This window comes from Piliocolobus tephrosceles, chromosome 10 (genome assembly GCF_002776525.5).
Source record: "Piliocolobus tephrosceles isolate RC106 chromosome 10, ASM277652v3, whole genome shotgun sequence".
Taxonomy (NCBI): domain Eukaryota; kingdom Metazoa; phylum Chordata; class Mammalia; order Primates; family Cercopithecidae; genus Piliocolobus; species Piliocolobus tephrosceles.
In genome coordinates this window covers 96,242,217-96,261,395 of record NC_045443.1, presented here as the reverse complement: position 1 = coordinate 96,261,395, position 19,179 = coordinate 96,242,217, and the positions used below count along the sequence as shown (strand labels likewise).

Below are 19,179 nucleotides of genomic sequence, written 5' to 3'. Positions count from 1 at the left end.
TGCTGTTCTCGTGATAGTGAGTAAGTGTCACAAGATCTGATAGTTTTATAAATGGGAGATCCCCTGCCTAAGCTCTCACTTGCCTGCCACCATGTAAGACGTGGCTTTGCTCCTCATTCACCTTTTGCCATGATTGTGAAGCCTCCCCAGCCATGTGGAACTGTGAGTCAATTAAACCCCTTTCCTTTATAAATTACTTAGTCTTGGGTATGTCTTGATTAGCAGCACGAGAACAGACTAATACAGCTGCCTACTTGCTGTGTCCTCACGTCGCCTTTCCTCTGTGCTTGGATGTCTGGGTCCAAATTTCCTCTTCTTATAAGGACACCAGTCAGATTGCATCAGGGCCCACCCCAATGACCTCATTTTAACTGAATCACCACTTTCAGGGCACTATCTTCAAATATAGCCACATTCTGAGGTACTGCGTATTAAGCCTTCAACATGAATTTTGAGTGGGTCACAGTTCCACTCATAACACCAAGTACATTTTGGCAGACTAGGCTCTTCAGAGATTTTTCAATATTTTTGTTCTTCCATTCAACTTAGAACGCCAACCCTACCTAGTATCTCAACTGCATTACTCAACTACTAATTTCACTTTTCAGACTTTAGAAATTCCTTTGTTTCTCTGGCACCAAAACATAGTAAAGGTCTTACAGCCCCCTTGTCCCTCACTATGTCTGTCGGTTTCTCTAGTAGCCATTTCTAAGTACTAGGGCATAGTAGGTGTGTTTGCGTCATACAAATCTGCAGTCTTCTATATTGAATAGGAGTCACATTAGATACCTGCAGGTGGTAATTGGGAACTCCAAGGTTTGGCCCATATGCTCATTCAGAAATTAGTCTTGGCCGGGTGCAGTGGCTCACACCTGAAATCCCAGCACTTTTAGAGGCCGAGGTGGGCAGATCACTTGAGCTCAGGAGTTGAAGACCAGCCTGAGGGACATGATGAAACCCCATCTCAACAAAAATGCAAAAAAAAAAAAATTAGCACATGCCTGTAGTACCAGCTAACTGAGAGGCAGAGGTGGGAGGATCACCTGAGCCTGGGAGGTCGAGGCTGCAGTAAGCTCTGATCACACCACTGCACTCTAGCCCAGGTGACAGAGAGACCCTATCTCAATTTTTTTAAAAAGTTACTCTTGGCCAGGCACAGCTCACCAGTACTTTGGGAGGCCAAGTTGAGAGGACCACTTGAGTTCAGGAGTTCAAGACCAGCCTGGGCAACACAGTGAGACTTTGTCTGTAGTAAAAGAAAAAAAAGAATTTTTTTTTTTTTTCTGGTGTGGTGGTGCACACCTGTAGTCCCAGTTGCTCAGGAGGCTGATGAGAGAATCCATTGAGCCCAGGAGATTGAGGCTTCACTGAGCTATGATCATGCCACTGCACTCCAGCCTGGGCTACAGAGCAAAACCCTGACTCAAAAAAAAAAAAAAAAAAAGTCTTGTAATGACATCTTTACAGGATTACACCACTTCCACTTATAGCCATACTTGTCATTAAACCTAAAAGACTAGCTCATATGTTAATAACTTGGAAAACGAAAACAATTAAAAGACACAACAAATGTTTCTTTAAGATTGATAGGCCCTTGAGGTGGTAAAAATTGCTTGAGGATATCTCTGATATAGTATATTTATAATCAGAATAATTTGAAGATGCCACTTAAGTTTGATGATTCTGCTCTGCTCACTGGGTTTGAAATATACATATTTAAAGAATCAGGAATCACCTATTGATATATTCGTGAGAGGCCAGCTCCCAGTTCAATGTCATCGGTAGAAGACTGCCCGAAGCAACGTTTTCCCGTTCTGATGAACACCTATAGGCCGAGGCCAACTGTAATCCAAAATCTACACCAGCCTAAGGTCCGTGAGTCAGGCAGCTCATGCTCAGATCATTTGTATCGTGCTACATGTTCCTCACCCCTTTTGGTTTTTAAACATTGAAACTGGGAAAGAATGATCATGGGCCTTTAAAAAGAAAAAAATCCCTTCCATTTGCGGAGGCTTGAGGAGAGTAATATAAAAGTAGTATGTGGTAACAGTAAAGACTGCAAAGCAACGCCCTGCAAGGCTACTCTAAATATCTCAGGAAGCGTTTGTTTGCATGGGATTAAAGTGTTGATTAAAGCCATTTCATTCAGGGTTTACAAGGATGTGCAGTGTTAGGTTTCTGGTGCCTTAAACATAACTTGCAGTTCTTGTAAAATGTGATTGTTTCTTTATACAGTCAAATATCATCCTGTTCACATCTGTTTTGGTTTATGTGAAACACCTTTCTCTATAGGGGTTGGATTGGTGTCATGGAAAGAACGGAATACCAAAGTTCACATCCCAAATCAGCTATCTGTCTACTCCCTGGTCTTAGAGAAGCTGCTGGACTTTTCTGAGTCCCAATTTTCATAGCTAGAGAACAGAGACAAGAGTTTCTACCTTGCAGGTTTTTGCCAGGAGAGAAATGAAAGAACATATGTAGAGTGCTTCATAAATAACAGGTGTTCAGCATTTGTTCCTTCACCTCCTCCCTCTCCCTGCCTGCTGACGTCAGTTAACAGCCTGACCCTTTTTCTGCTAAAAGACATAAGATAGGTTTGTCAGATGTGTATTTATCTTCCAAAGTTTTCCTACTGCCATTATGAAAGGATTGAAAAAGTGGAAGCAATAGATAAACATTAAAATAGAAACAGCAGAAAGAAAACACTGATTCCACAAACCTTGTTGCCTCTAGACCGTGTTTGCATTGAACATCAACATGAATATTCTGACACTTTTCAGGATCAATGCCACCTTTTTCCTAAGTATTGTTATACCTGATATAAAATTGGTTTTTAAGGTAATATATAATTTGCCTTCATCAGAGTATCTAAAGCATTTTTCCACATCAAACTAAAACTGGTTTCTGTGGACTGTCTGCCCCCTTGAGTTTATTAGCTATATGTATACATATATGTGACACCAGAATACTGAGGTGAAATGTTGGGAGAAGAAATAGTCGACTGTTTAGTTTTATGATGAACCTCATATCCCCCATACACTTGGAAAAAACATGTAGAGAATTGCTTCAACATTTATCTTTTCATCCAGATGTCTGATTTAATGTAGACATTACTAGCTTAGGATTCTCATATCAGTTCCAAAGGACTTTCATCTTACACAGATCCTCCATTTTAATCTTCTCTAGGTGAACACAGTTTGTCAAATCTCAAAATTAGTAACAAAGGCCACCAGCCTTGACCTGAGACTTTGAGCAATTCTGAGATGCAACAAGCTTCACTTACACTTAAAAAAAGCTTTTTTGAGCATGGATTTTGTATCTTTATGTAGGGCAGTTCAATACCAGTCCAGTCTTGAAGCCTTAAAATGCTTTTGATATGAATCAGTCCCCTGGGCTGCCCCAAATGGCAAAAAAAAAAAAAAAACTAACTAAAGAATAACCTATAATACCTCAAATACACATTTAACCTTTTAGCTGAGTAAGTATGTATACATTTTTAATTGTGAAGTTACTGCTTTTTTGACCTTAAAGACCTTTTATGGGTCACGTGTTTTTATGTACTGTTATCACATATCCTATGTTTTTATCTGATATCATCAAGAAAATTCAGTGATGTTTAGGAGGTTTCCAGTTTATGGACAGTTAGATTTGAAGTTCAGAGCATTTTCTCATAGAAATTGTAGTCCGGGAAAGTAGGCCTGCAGCACCCCCACAGAAGCTAGGATGTGAGCTTAACATAGTTTATGTACTATGGGACTCTGTGGGGCCTTGAATGTGCTCAGATGCGAGCAGGAGGTGGAGTATGTGGGGCTTCTCAAGCTTATTTGACCATGGTAGCCTTTTTATTTTTTTTCTTTTTTGAGACAGAGTCTCGCTCTGTCACCCAGGCTGGAGTACAGTGGCGCGATCTCAGCTCACTGCAAGCTCCGCCTCTCGGGTTCATGCCATCCTCCTGCCTCAGCCTCCCGAGTAGCTGGGACTACAGGCTCATGCTGCCACGCCCGGCTAGTTTTTTGTATTTTGAGTAGAGATGAGGTTTCACCATGTTAGCCAGGATGGTCCCGATCTCCTGACCTCGTGATCCGCCCACCTCGGCCTCCCAAAGTGCTGGGATTACAGAGACGGAAGCCACTGCACCCAGCCTTTTTTTTTTTGGAGAGCACCCCACAGGGGTAACCTTCTGCAGAACACATTTTGGAAAATGTTACATTTGATGATCTCTAAGCCTGTTTTTGTTGCTTGGAATCTACCATAAATTCAGCTTGTGATATTTTCGGTTTTAAATGATGGGGAGATGAAAATAAAAAGACTAGAGCAAAACAGAATTAGGGTTGTCAAGAAAAAAGCCAGTATATACCCACAGGCAAGCACCAAGCCTTCTCTGTATTCTGGAGTCTACGTTCCCGTTATTGTCGGAGCTGATTTCTAATCACATCCCTAACTTGCTAGGCCTGGAACACATCTCACCCACTGTAGAACCAAAGCTTCCCCTAACTTCACCTTCTAGGCAGTGAGAACTTGGGGAAGAGGGAACCATAGGGTGAGCAGAAAAGAAGGATGTGTTATGAGACTAGGAGTTGTGAGAGTTAAAAATGGACTCAGCTTTTCTCTCCTCTGCTCTTAAATGAGTGGAGAGAATTCTACACAAATGGAATTGCAAGAGAGGGAACGGGTATTTCAGTGGCCACCAGATCCCAAGGCTGAAGTGATGGTCCTCAGAAGGCCACTATAGGTGAGAGAGAGAGACAACCAAGGTAATTTCAAAACTGTTGTCTTCTGTATTTTATTTGCCAGTTATTCTAGATTTCTCAGTAACAGAGAGTTGACATAGATCAACATAGAAAGATTTTGATGCATTCTCCATGGGAGTATCAGATTTGTATCAAATATCTGAGAAGAGCCTCATTCAATAGTTTTAAATGTTGAAAGGTGTTATTTCTTTTTAATAGCATTAAAAGCCATGGCTTTGCTGCCAGACCCTTGCTAATTCTTACTCCTCTGTAAAGAATATGTTTGCAGTCTTTGATATTTTTAACCATGCTCATTTTTCACTTGCAACTCCCAAATCCTGTGCTCCTCGGTGTGCAGCACATGGCAAGGCTGAGACGGCCTCAGGAGTGCGTAGAGAATGTTGAAGACATGGTGCGGGGTGGGCGGGACGTGTGGGAGACGGAGCTCCGTCTTCCCTGTGCTTTCTTGGCTGAACGTGGGCCATGCGAGGATCTAAGCTGGAGAAACAGAAGTGACAAAACGCAGGAAAACATGGTCAGCCGACTGTGTGATCACCTTCTGTAGTACTCTCCCATCCATATGCACGAAGCTAGCCAAAGTGTGGGGCAAGAAAAACACTAGCGTCCACCACTTCCAACTTTGGCTCTGCTATGAGTTTGCTTGTTGATTTTCTCATCAGTTTAATAAAACTTAAATTCCTGGCTGGGCACAGTGGCTCATGCCTGTAATCCCCAGCACTTTGGGAGGCTGAGGTGAGAGGATCACTTGAGTCCAGGAGTTCAAGACCAGCCTGGGCAACATAGGGCAACCCTATGTCTACAAAACAAAAAAATTTAATAAATAGCCCGGCATGGTGGCAGACACCTATAGTGCCAGCTACTCAGGAGGCTGAGGTGGGAGGATCGCTTGGGCCTGGGAGACGTTGAGCTGTGATTGCATGACTGCACTCCAGCCTAGGCAACAGAGCAAGACTCTGTCAAAAAAAAAAAAAAAAGAAAGAAAGAAAGAAAGAAAAAGAAAAATGTAAATTCTTGAGTGCTTTCTTAAACGCCAAGATTACTTCCATGGAGTAGTTTGAGGTCCCTGAAGAAAAATATGTATGGCTTATGTTGCAGAGATTGTCCCACAAAGTGAGAACTTAAAGATGCAAAAGAATTCTTGCTATTGTTGATGTTAGTTCACCTCTGACAACTGAATTAATATCATGGAGGCAGGTGATCTCTCTCATTCTGTTTCTCATTTTCTCCACCTGAAAATAGCCTTCAACCTATTTGACTGTGATACTGTGAAAAGAAATGGCAATATAAGAAAATGTCACAGTGCATAGAGCTCTTAAAAATTGAACTCAAACACTTTCCCTGGTTACTCTTCCACATACAAAGTGGCAACCTACAGGTAAAGTAGAAGCATTTCCCTGGCCCTGTTCAGCCAGCTGAAACTCATCAGCAAGTCAGCTGCAGGAAGGACGCAGCTCCTAAGAGTAGCAAATGGCCCTGATGGAATAAAAAAGATAGCATCCCATCCCAATGGTCCTTCTACACTACCACCACCACCTCCCAAAAAAGAATAGATAAGTTAACAGTGCTGGGTTTCATTTATCCAGATCTTGTCTCCACTGGCATAAATCACTGAGAACTAACCAGGCCACAAAGACAAAGGTGGTTGGATATTCAGAGATTAATAATCTTTATTTCTTCTCATCCCTATTTTGGGGATGGGGAGACAAAGTTATCAGTGCCTTAAATTGATCCCATTTTTTTGTAAAGTTAGAAACCAGACATTCTGAAATTGTTTTCACAGATTGCTTTGCAGCATTTATGCATGTATTTGTTGTACACCCCACTTCTAAATAACTGTCAGTCAAGTGTCATGTTCATGGGGTGGCCTTTAGAATCAGTCTGGTTTTTGAATCACAGATCTGTGCTCTTAGCCTCATAGTTTGGGCGAGAATGCCACAGGCCAGGCACAGTGGTTCATGCCTGTAATCCCAGCATTTGGGAAGCCAAGGAGGCCAGATCACCTAAGGTCAGGAGTCCCAGACTAGCCTGGCCAACATGGTAAAACCCTGTCTCTACTAAAGATACAAAAATTAGCCAGGCATGGTGGTGCACACCTGTAATCACAGCTATTCAGGAGGCTGAGGCAGGAGAATCAATTGAACCTAAGACTGAGACAGGAGAATCGCGCGAACCTGGGAGGCGGAGGTTACAGTGAGCAGAGATCACACCACTGCACTCTGCCTGGGAGACAGGATGAGACTCTGTCTCAAAAAAAAAAAAAGGCCAGGCGCAGTGGCTCACGCCTGTAATCTCAGCACTTTGGGAGGCCGAGGTGGGTGGATCTCTTGAGCTCAGGAGTTCAAGACCAGCCAGGCCAGCATGGTGAAACCCCATCTCTACTAAAAATACAAAAATTAGCCAGGCGTGGTGGTACATACCTGTAATCCCAGCTACTCAGGAGGCTGAGGCATGAGGATCACTTGAACCAGGAGGTGGAGGTTGCAGTGAGCCAAGATGGCACCGCCGCAATCCAGCCTGGGTGACAGAGTAAGACTCTGACTCAAAAAATAAAAAAGAATGCCTCTAATCTTCAGTTTCCTAATCTGTAAAATAGAGATGATAATAGGATACCTCCTATGGTGATTGCAAGGATTAAACAAGGTGACACATACGCATTTCCAACACATGGTGTCCAATAACTCTTGGCTGCTGAGGACACGGGGAGTAGCAGAAGCAGTTAATAGTGATGATAATATTCTTGTCAGACCCTGTGTGAGGATTTATGTCCCAGTTTTTGGTTCACGACATATGTTTGTTGCTGCGTTCTTCCACATCTGAGGAAAAAGGTCAGATTCCATATAAAATGCGTTCCTGTATTGATAGAGTGCCGGCCATGCATTAGACACACATTCCTGCTCTCCAGGAGCTCATGGTCCAGCAGGAGGTGAAGGGACACAAGCAAATAGTTACAACAAAATCAGATCCATGCCACCCGGGCAGTGCACCAGCAGCCAGCAGGGTGGGCTCTCCAAAAGGAGGGACGTGCAGGTTGGAAGCCTAACATTTAGTCTGTGTGAACACGTGATCGGTGTGGCAGCATGGCAACTCATTAATTCAATGTAGAATAGTGAACTCAGGGTATCAGGTAGGCACCTGCAATAAGTAAAGGAAAAGCCATTTATATTTACTGTGCTGACTATACCAAGGAAACAGGCATATCCATTTGAGAAAGATTTAAACAACAAGGGTTCAAATTTAAAAGGTTTGAATCTGGTGAGTGACCCATGTCCAGGGCCTCACAAGTTAGTGAAGAGGCCAGGCGCAGTGGCTCACACCTGTAATCCCGGCACTTCAGGAGGCCAAGGCAGGCGGATCACTTGAGGTCAGGAGTTCGTGACCAGCCTGGCCAAAATGGTGAAACCCTATCTCTACTAAAATGCAAAAAATTAGCCAGGTGTGGTGGCAGGCACCTGTAATCCCAGCTACTCAGGATGCTAAGGCTGGAGAATTGCTTGAACCCAGGAGGCGAAGGTTGCAGTGAGCCAAAATCACGCCACTGCACTCCAGCCCGGGTGACATAGTGAGACCCTGTCTTGAAAAAAACAAAAAGTTACTGAAGAGTTCCCTACAGCTTCCACTGGAGCTTTTACTTTTGAGGAGCAGGGGAGAGGTTGAAGTCTGGCATTTCTTCCTCCTATATCGCCTTTCCACAAACCCTGGCCAAGTCACAGGATAAAGATTGCATGCTTCTTCCTCCCAGGCAGGCCAGTCCCTCTGGATGGATGTGACAGGGCTGCTGGCCAGCCACCTTGGGCTGTGGTTCCATGAAGACAGGTGACCAGTTTGTGGAGCTGCAGTGCATGCCATCCACAGAGAACCTGGAATGCTATTAATATAAGAAAGCAAGTCATGGTTTAACAAAGCAGGGCCCAATCTCCTGTACTTGGGGTGAGGCGTAAAGTTAAACCTCAGCAGATATAGTGGAATGCTCGCCCCCTTTAAAAATCTGGTTTTTGAAGAACGTGTAATGGCATGTGAAGACCAACTATGAGATAATGTTGTATGAAAAAGCAACTTATGAGACTGCATATAAAGTATGATTATGATTTTAGACTCAAAGTATTCTAGTTTTTAAATTCATATTTAAATATTCATATAGGAAATGGAAGTATTTGGGGGTATAAACAAATATAAAAAGAAAATGCACCAAAATGTTAGCAATAGCCATATCCCAACAGTGGAGTTTCATAGCTGAATTTTATTTTCTCCTTTATTCTTTGTATTTTCAAAATTTTCTTCATCTGCCCCTGTTATAATTAGGGAGCTAAAGGAATCTCGTGGCTCTTTTAGTTAGCCAAAATTAGCCCTAAAGAAGCTACCTGCATTTTGGCCAGTTGATTTCTCATCTTGGCCCAGATGGACATCTTAGCAGAAGTGCTAATATTTCTTTCTAAATGCTGAAGGCTATGATTGGGCACTATTTATTTCTATACAGTCTATGAAGACTCATTTCTGGCTGGTACTTGAGAGAACTAACTATAGGTAGAGCTAAAGAGATGTCAATGAAGTCTGTGACGGTGCCTAGAATATTCTCGAAGTTATTTTTGCCTTAGGACGTGGGTGAAGCAACTTGTAGACCAGGCTTACCCAGGTCTTAAAAAAACAAGTACCAGCAAAATATAGCCTAAAAAGAAATGTCCCTTCTTTCTGGAGACCCCACTGAGAACCCAGATTGAAAAAAAATGTCTTGTGTCTTCAGGCCCCCTGGGGCATTATCTGCACTTGTCTAGCTTTTGCTCTTCAGGTCTGCCTGTGGGAGAGAAGACAGAAGGAAGGAATTGGCTCTGGCCATCCATATTCCCCCTTTTCTTAACGTTAAGGTGCAAGTTCACTTCTCTTAGGGACCTACCAGGCAACTTCCTTTTTGTGTTTAGCCAACAAACATTTCTTGAGCACCTGACCTATTCTAAGCCCTAGAGATGCAAAGGCCAGTGAGACCAGAGCCCTCAAGGAGCTCAGTCAACTGGGGGAATCAGCCCTACAAAGAGAAAATCATAATAAATATCACGCGGTAAGTAGGGCTGTGCCTAAGGTATTGTGGGACCACAGAGGAGGGGCACCTAACTTAGCCAGGGTTGGGGGCACAGGAAAGGGGATTCAAATAAGGCTTCTGGAGATGTGATGCCCAAGGTGAGTTTTCAAGGATAAGCAGTAACTCACCAGGCAAAGGTGGGAGATGGCAAACGCGTGTATTGCCAAGAACAAAAGCCATTTTATAATAGATGAAATGCTTGGCCATTCAGAATAGCATTTAGGGGTGAGTGCTGGAATGAAGATGTTTTCTGAGATGAAGGACAGCCCCTTGGTGGTGACTGCCTGTCTGAGCTCTAGCTTGTAGGTTATGGAGCCCTGCAGTCTGGCCTCTGGGTAACATGCCGCTGTTTAGCACAGCATCAACTGTGCATGCATCTCTAAACTGAATCTGTAGTTGCCTGGGTAAAAGATAGCCCCTTCTAATCAGAGAATCCTGAAACTCCCAGGGTAGAAAGGGACCAACAGGTCACCTGGACCACACCCACTTCTCAGTGGCAATAGGTGCTGTAGGTAGGTAGCCCATGATGGAGCTGACCTATGCAGGTGATCCAGGGACTCTATTTATGACCTCTGTTCACTGATAGACACTTTTCTAGCAGACCTTCTGAGGTACTTTATGACACCTGAGCTTTTCTGCCCTGGGCTCCCACATACAGACACAGCCCTTCCTTTGAACATGTCTGCATCTGTGCCCTCTTCATGATGTGGGTGAGCTTCTGATGACCCCTGTCTGGGCCTGCAGCTCTCTGATGCTATGGAATGAATACATTTGTTCATTCCATTCCAGTCACGAAAATGTGGCTGTTGTTTTTCTAATGGTAATGCAAAACACTACGAGGCAGGTCAAAATGGTCCACTCAGAAAGAGCAACTCCCAGCCTGGGCCAGGAGGGCCTTTCCTCCCTGGATGGCCTCCTCCTCAGATTCCTTCCTCCTTTGCCATATTTGCCAGATGAGATGAAGCTTTATGCCTGACATACCTTGTCAGCCATTTGGGCAGCAATGCGTTCAACAAAGTAAGCCCTGGGATAAATAAGTGAACAAATGGACACTGTTTCTACCATGCCTCATTCCATAAAGGATTGAAGACAACCTACATGAATAGGTATAGTAGTCTGAAAATATATATTTATACACAAATCTGAATAAGGGAAAAATACAGACTAAAAGGAAGCTCCGTATCAAGGGAAAAGTTGTAGCATCAATATACAGACCACGGAGTTCTGTAAAGGTATGGGAGCTGAGCTCTCTCTAGCTATGAGCTTTTAGCTCTGAGCTTCCTGGAGGTCAAGGCAAAAAGGGAAATGCAGTAATTTTATGCTCTGTATTTATTTGAAAGAAAAGTATACACCTTCCTTTCAGAAAACAATATTTTAATAGGGCTTAAGTATGAAAGAACTTTCTGTCCTAGGCCCCCATGAGGGGATACTGTATAATAATGTCTTCACAAACATTTGTACAGTGAATCTCCAAAACACAAGGTGGTGTTCTAGAGGGTGCCTCAATGAAATAGGCACAGAACACCAGCACTTTCATGAAAGCAATGAAGGTAGGATGGCCCAGTGGCATGAAACACTGGCTAATCTGAAGTCAGATCTGTACTTGAATCCTGGTTCTGCTGTATGAACTTGGCCAAGTTGTCAATTTCGCTGATCCTTAGTTTCTCACACGTAAAATGAGGATGGTCATTCATCCTCTATGAGGTGTTGTGAGGGGTAGACAATCCACAGAAGGCATTTAGCCTCGTCCCTAGGATGTAGTAGACATATCGTGTGTAGTTGCTGCTGCCACTGCTTTATCATCATTATGAAAGGAAAGAAAGTATGGTTCAAGTTCATAGGCAGTTTGATTCGTGCAGAGATCAAACTTTGCACAGCTACAAGAGCGGATTGACTGCATGTCTATAAGTTTATATCCACATAACAACATTTTTCACTTGGGCTTGGCAGAAGCTGGACCACTAAAGGGTCAACTCCGCACTTAGAGTAGACGCATTAGGGTTGCAGCTTAAAGGAAGAGCTTGATACTTTAAAGTCTCACTGAGAAGATGTTAGAATTGGCATCCAGTGTGAAAACTGAAAAGTCTAAACAAGATTCTTTGCCAAATGAATGGGCAGCTTCCTGGCACATATGGGTGAGCCATGACAGCACCTGCAGAGAGAGACCAGATTTTGCTGGAAAGCAGTTCCCAGCCCTCTTAGCCAGAGAATGAAGAGACCCTCAGAACCCCAAGGTGAAGCAGAAAGAATAAGATACATCCTCGGCAACATGTTGAAACCCTGTCTCTAAAAAACATACAAAAATTAGCCAGGTGTGATGACACATTACCTGTGGTCCCAGCTACTCCAGAGGCTGAGGTGAGAGGATCCTGTGAGCCCGGGTGGTCAAGGCTTCTGTGAGCCATGACTGTGCCACTGCACTCCAGCCTGGACAACAGAGCAAGACCCTGTCTCAAAAAAAAAAAAAGCAAGAATAAGACTATTTTAAACTCAAAAGACTTTCTCTTGTTTTTAATTATCAAAATTATCATATTTTGTGACTGTGAAAATGATTAATCCTCATTTAAATAAAGTTCAAAACATACAAAAATATAAAGAGACAAATCATCCAGTCTCAATATACAGTGATAACTGCTATTCACATTTGATCCATATTTCTATTTTCTATGCATGTATACAGACCCTATCTATGTGTATATGCATACATATATTTTTACATAGTCTTTTAACCCTTTATTTATTTATTTATTTATTTTATTTTTTAGATGGAGTCTCACTCTGTCGCCCAGGCTGGAATGCAGTGGTGTGACCTCGGCTCACTGCAACCTCCGCCTCCTGGGCTCAAGCGAGTCTCCTGCCTCGGCCTCCTGAGATTACAGGTGTGCACCACCACACCTGGTAATTTTTTGTATTTTAGTAGAGACAGGGTTTCACCATGTTGCCCAGAGTGGTCTTGAACTCCTGAGCTCAGGCAATCCACCCACCTCCAGTTTTCATTTTAAATGGCTACCTAGTATTCTACTTAATCAGTCCTCTAATAATGAAAATTTAAACACTTTAATGAATATTTTTGCACATATATCAGTGAACCCCTGTGCCTAAGAGATTTTCAAACTAAGAAATAGAAAAATCTTAGTGATGTACCAGTTAAAATAAATTAATTACCTTGGTGGCCAGAGCTTTTTCTAGGGGACAGATTGTCCACCATTTATGACACAGTTTTTCTCATACTAGACTGATGGATATGCTGGGTATGGCCTCGGGGACGGAGATGCAGGAGGATGGTGAGGAAGATCTCTTTGTCTCTCTGTGAGCCTTCTCTGGTTGTAATGAGAGACTTGATGGACCCTTTCACTCCCCCATGTCATTCAGTGAGCGCTTCCTGGACATTGTCTATAGGCTAGGCATGGGCCTGGCACCAGGGACACAGCCCTTAACACATGGAAGGAGCTTGGTAAATATCTGTGGTGATGTTCAATATCCATGACTGCCTTGAAGAAACCACAGTAAATATAAGGCTGACGTGCATATCTTCAGTTTGCACAAGAAAGCAAGTTTGCATCCCCTGATTGCGTTAGGATTTATCTTTATGATACAATAGTTCCTTAAGCTCCTCTAATGTAGCAGTTCTTAATTTGCAGATCAAAATCCCTGGCCGGGTACATTGGCTCATGCCTGTAATCTCAGCATTTTGGGAGGCCCAGGCAGGTGGATCACTTGAGGCCAGGAGTCCGAGACCAGCCTGGCCAACACAGTGAAACCCCATCTCTACCAAAAAAAAAAAAATACAAAAATTATCCAGGCGTGCATGCCTGTAATCCCAGCTACTTGGGAGGCTGAGGCAGGAGAATCACTTGAACCCCGGAGGCGAGATTGTAGTAAGCTGAGATCACACCACTATACTCCAGCCTGGGTGAGAGAGTGAGACCATATCTCAAAAAAAAAAAAAAAAAAAGAAAGAAAGAAAGAAAATCCCTGGGGAAGAAGAGAAGGGAAGGGAAGAGGAGAATTCCTGTGCTTCTGAGGAGGTTTTTCCCCATTGGACTGGGACTCCCTGCCCTTCTTCCCAAATAGCCACTACTAAGGATGGGAGTTGCGTCATATCTTTTACATCACACACCCTCCCAAGTATCTGGGATTACAGGCCTGCACGCCTGGCTAAGATGAAGAATTCCTGTGTTGATGGTCTTTGTTGAGTCACAAAGTACACCCCTGGCCTGGAGGCTGTCTCTCAGACAGGCTGGGCATGAGACCCAGGCAAATGGGCCAATAGGTGACCTCACCACAGCCAAGATGGGTCAGTCACTTGGAAGCTCAATTGGCTCCTGTTTTTTAAACTTTTTTTAAACAGATTACAGAATTTTTTTATTTTATCTAATGTATAGTTCTAAGGTGTAATGGTCAAGAAGAGCACGGCCTCTCAGAACAACTGGATTCAAAGCCTAGTTTGGTTGGGTGCTGACTTCATGAGCAAGTTATTTAACCTTTCTGAGCGTAATTATCTCATGTGCAAAATGGAAGTAATAGACCTACGTGATATAGATGTGGTTAGGATTGAGTTAAAAAGTCCATGTTGAAGCACTTGGCGTGGTGCATGGCACACAGTAAATAATACATGCTAGCTGGTATTGCCATTTGGTTAAATAATATTATTAGCCATTATAAGAACAATCCAGTTAGGTGGGTACTGCGTGTGGTATTATCCCCATTTTAAGATGAGAAAACCAAGGCTCAGAGTATGCTGTTTTCAGTAATCAACCCTCACACCTGCACCCCGCATGCACACACACATACACATGTGCACACATGCACACACATGCAGCCCTCTTTCACTGGTGGTCTCTGTAAGGTAGAAAATGCCAGATCAATTGCCATAATAAATGTGTCTCAAAAGAATTATGCTAGAAAGACCAAGGCAAGTATCTTCCAATGAGCTTATATGAGGCAGGAGGAGCCAAGGTCAGAGACAGGCCAGGTTACAGCATTAGAGAGACGTGAGGTAATAAAGGTAAAGCTAAGTGAGTTTGAATTGATGCCCAAGGGAGGTAGTAAGTGGAGACGAGAGCATGATTTTGCTGACTTCACTGCAGCACTGTGGTTTGAGCCAGCAGACGGGATGGGACACCTTAGTGCTCGCTGTGATCAGCCAGCTTCCCCACAGCCAGGGCAGCCAGGCATGGGGACGGGGTGGCTCCAGGACTGGCCTCCTGGCTAAGCTGCATTCATCACAGCTCCTGGGCTCATGGGTCATTTCCCATTGTCTGAATGAGGGTCCAGCCAGCCTTCTGCAGCATCACATGGTGTTCCAGTTATCTATTGCTGTGTAATAAACCACCCCAGAATATAAAACAACATCCATTTATTATGTTCACAATTCTCTAAGTCAGGGATCTGGACTGGAGGTGGCAGTCCTGCTCAACAACATCTGGGCCCTCAGCCAGGGTGCCTGCAATGGCTGGAGATGCTGGGGCAGCCCGACTGGAGCCAGCTGTCTGGGCCTTGAGTCTTCTCTATGTGATGTCTGCTGGAGCTCCAATGTCTTTGAGACCCCTTCACTCCCAAATCTTGAGCCTGGGCTAGCCTGGCTGAAACCGTTGTTCCTGTCCAGGCAGCCTCTCCTTGTGGCTAGCTCAGGCGTCCTCATAGCATGATGATCTCAGGATGGCGAGACCTTTTTTTTTTTCTATTTTTTTAAGATGGAGTCTCGGCCAGGCGCAGTGGCTCATGCCTGTAATCCCAGCATTTTGGGAGGCTGAGGCAGGTGGATCACCTGAGGGCAGGAGTTCGAGACCAGCCTGGCCAACATGGTGAAATCTTGTCTCTACTAAAAATACAAAAAATTAGCCGGGCGTGGTGGCGGGTGCCTGTAATCCCAGCTGCTCGGGAAGCTGAGGCAGGAGAATCCCTTGAACCCAGAAGGCAGAGGTTGCAGTGAGCCAAGATCGCGCCATTGCACTCCAGCCTGGGCAGCAAGGGCGAGACTCTGTCTTAAAAAAAAAAAAAAAAAAGATGGAGTCTCGCTCTGTCACCCAGGCTGGAGTGCAGTGGTGCAACCTCAGTTCACTGCAATCTCTGCCTTCCAGGTTCAAGCGATTCTCCTGCCTCAGCCTCCTGAGTAGCTGGGATTACAGGTGCCTGCCACCAAGCCTGGCTAATTTTTTTTCTTGTATTTTTGGAAGAGATGGGGTTTCACCATTTTTGCCAGGCTGGTCTTGAACTTCTGACCTCAAGTGATCCACCCACCTCAGCCTCCGTATTAGTCTGTTCTAGTACTGCTAATAAAGACATACCCAAGACTGGGTTATTTATAAAGAAAAGAGGTTTAATGGACTCACAGTTCCACATGGCTGGGGAGGCCTATGGTGGAAGGCAAAGGAGAAGCAAAGGTACATCTTATGTGGTGGTACAGAGAGCGTGTACAGGGGAACTCCCATTTATAAAACCATCAGATCTTGTGAGACTTACTCACTGTCACAAGAACAACATGGGAAAGACCCTCCCCCATGATTCAGTTACCTCCCACCAGGTCCCTCTCACAACATATGGGAATTATGGGAGCTATAATTCAAGATGAGATTTGGGTGGGGACACAGTTAAACAATATCAGCCTCCGAAAGTGCTGGAATTACAGGCGTGAGTCACCGTGTCCAGCCAGGATGGTGAGACTTTTTACATGACTAATTCCTCCGGAGTAACGTTCCTAGAGGCCCAGGAGGAAGCTGCAAGACTCATGATTCAACCTCACAAGTTCAGCATGTTGCTTCTGCTACATCCTATGGGTCAAGCAAGTCAGTAAAACCAATCCAGATTCAAAGAGCAGATTCAACTTCTCAACAGGGGAACACCATGGTGTGCACAGGAGGGGAGAGTTGATGGCAGTCATCTTAGAGACAAGCTGGGTAGACACAGGGGTTGGGCCAAGAGCAGGGGATTTTGAGCACAGATATTGGCTCATGTCAAGTTCTGTAACTTTCTATCTCTGTGATGTCTGGAAAGTGATTTCACCCCTCTGAGCCTCCACTGCCTCATCTATAAAATGAGGATAATTATGCTACTGCACGTGATTGTGGTAAGACTTAAATGAAACAAAGATAAGGCTTGGCACATCCCTCACACCTATTAAGTTCTCCCTTAATGGTAACTAGACTGAGTATTAACTAGAAATGTGATGATTACTCCAGCTCGTCCTTTGGATATTCATTCATTCAGCAAGCAAGCAAGCATTTCTTCAGTGCCTGCAATGTGCACTACCCAGGCACTACCAATGCCCACTACCAGGCACTGGCCTCCCCACAGTTGCAGGGATAATATGTTGAAGGCAGAGACAGTTGGGCTTTCAGATTTTCTGGGTGTCACCATGGGCTCTTCAGAGCCAGCCAGCATCATTGAGGTTTGCAAGATGGGCTTCTCACCTAAGCCTTCTGATTTTACAATAGAATTTTCAGCCTCATCCCGGTAGAGTCTCCTTGTACATGATAGCAACTCTCCCATTTCAGATAGTAGGAATGTTGATAGGAGAGGCAGGAGAAATGAACCTACAAAAAATGGGGGTTCTTTCCCCATGTACACGTGTGTCCTCAGGTCCCATGGGATGAGCATCTGTTTCCCCAAAAGGGCACTGGTGTGTCAGGATGGGCAACACAGTGCTTGGAAGGTGCGTCTCGGTGCCCATGGACCCTCCTGGCACCCAGCATCAGTACCACACACAGTAAGGCTGCAGACAAAAGAGGAAAGGTAACAGTGTCCAATCGTGTGCTATACATAATCACAAAAGAAACTCTGCAAAGCATTCTCAAATAAAACCAAAGCAAGATGTCAAGGAAAATGCAAGCGGAACCAGGAGAAGCCATTAGGTAGAAAAACTTAATCCAACAGTCTGGTCTCTGTGTCTTATTTGAGCAGTTTCCTAATACCAGGAACTAATTAAAAATGAAAGGGCAGGACTTCTAACACATTCTCTCCCAAAACCTTTAGGCTTCCCATAGTCATGTGAAAAACCTCAGTTGCTCAAATGAAGGTCTTCTTACTTTAATTTGAAGATACTGGAGCTTTAAGTAGATCTCACTTTCACTAACTTATTTTTAGGTTAATGATAAAGGAATTCACACTCATTAAGTTCCACTGTTACAGCAGATAAAGACCACATGCTACAGAATCACTGAATCTCACACCTTCATCTTAGTCTAGTTTCCCACCCAGAACACGAATATGTTACATGTCCCCAACAGATGGAAATCAGCCATCTTCCACAGTAGCATGAACAAGAGCAAGAGCCTGCATCTTCATTCTGAGACTACAGAAGTCAGAAGCCCTGCCTGCCTTTCAGAAGGGACCCACGCAAACACTAAGAGGCAAAGCTGACGGTGACGTGAGTGCCAAGTGTAGGCAGTGGAAAGAGCTCAGCCCTCTTTGTGCAGTGATGGTCAGAGCTGTCTCTCAGGCCTCCTCCACTATCATTTGCTGGTGCGTTACTAATTTACGAGGCTGACTCATCTCTGGAGGCAAACACAGGCTCAGTGTTAATTGCAAGGAAGTGCTCAGCTTGCTGTAAAAGGTGCAGTATCTCCAGCAGGCAGATGTCTGTCTTGTAGGGTCAGTATTTCCTAACAACTCATTTAAAGGAGACAGATACATCCTCTCTCAAACCAACTCTCAAGCTCAGGGGCATTTTCCGCACTTGGTTCTGAGACCATCACAATAGATCTGGCATGGATCTGAAATCTGGTTGGTCTAGAACCCTTGGGCCTCTTCCCCATGGCCTCAGAAGGCGCCCTCCTATGTCTTCCTTTCCATCATCATCAAATGGGAACAATCACAAACACATCTCCAGGGCAGCAGTGTGGGAATCGGGCTCCCAGAGCGCTTGATGAGGGTGGAGATGGTCAGGAACAGAGAGGGTCAGCTTAGTTGCAGTATCGGCATCAGCAGAATGATATTTCTGTGATTTTTGAGAAACCATGAACAGACATTCTAGGGACATTCATCAGAATGAAAACTTGGATGGCCGGGCATGGTGGTTCACGCCTATAATCCCAGCACTTTGGGAGGCCGAGGTGGGCAAATCACCTGAGGTGGGAAGTTCGAGATCAGCCTGACCAACATGGAGAAACCCCATCTCTACTAAAAATACAAAATTAGCCAGGCGTGATGGTGCATGCCTGTAATCTCAGCTACTTGGGAGGCTGAGGCAGGAGAATTGCTTGAACCCAGGAGGTGGAGGTTGCGGTGAGCCGAGATCATGCCACTGCACTCCGGCCTGGGCAAAAAGAGCAAAACTCTGTCTCAAAAAAAAAGAAATAAGAAAACCTGGGGTAGACCGTGTCTGCTCTCAGCTGCCGCAGCGACCTTCAGAACGCT

At 44.3% G+C, this 19,179-nt stretch overlaps 2 protein-coding genes across 15 annotated transcripts in view; one reads left to right on the top strand and one right to left on the bottom strand.

Annotated features, from left to right (window-relative positions):
• The window catches only part of ANKS1B (ankyrin repeat and sterile alpha motif domain containing 1B), a 1,351,669-nt gene that overhangs the window by 1,313,123 nt on the left and 19,367 nt on the right, over nucleotides 1-19,179 (top strand). The gene's annotated exons all lie outside the window — the stretch shown is intronic.
• APAF1 (apoptotic peptidase activating factor 1) overlaps nucleotides 4,219-19,179 on the bottom strand; it is a 126,447-nt gene continuing 111,486 nt past the window's right edge. For 2 of the 6 annotated variants that reach the window (XM_023183333.1, XM_023183656.1), the window contains 2 exons: nucleotides 12,152-12,269; nucleotides 7,242-7,883 (listed from right to left, as the gene is read on the bottom strand). In XM_023183333.1, the coding sequence (XP_023039101.1) occupies nucleotides 12,164-12,269 (106 nt within the window). In that variant the 3' untranslated portion in view covers nucleotides 7,242-7,883; nucleotides 12,152-12,163. Of the gene's footprint in view, nucleotides 5,229-5,752; nucleotides 6,015-7,241; nucleotides 7,884-8,235; nucleotides 8,617-12,151; nucleotides 12,270-19,179 lie in introns of those variants that run through there. The other 4 variants (XR_002724710.1, XR_002724717.1, XM_023183496.1 and 1 more) reach the window with 4 other exon arrangements.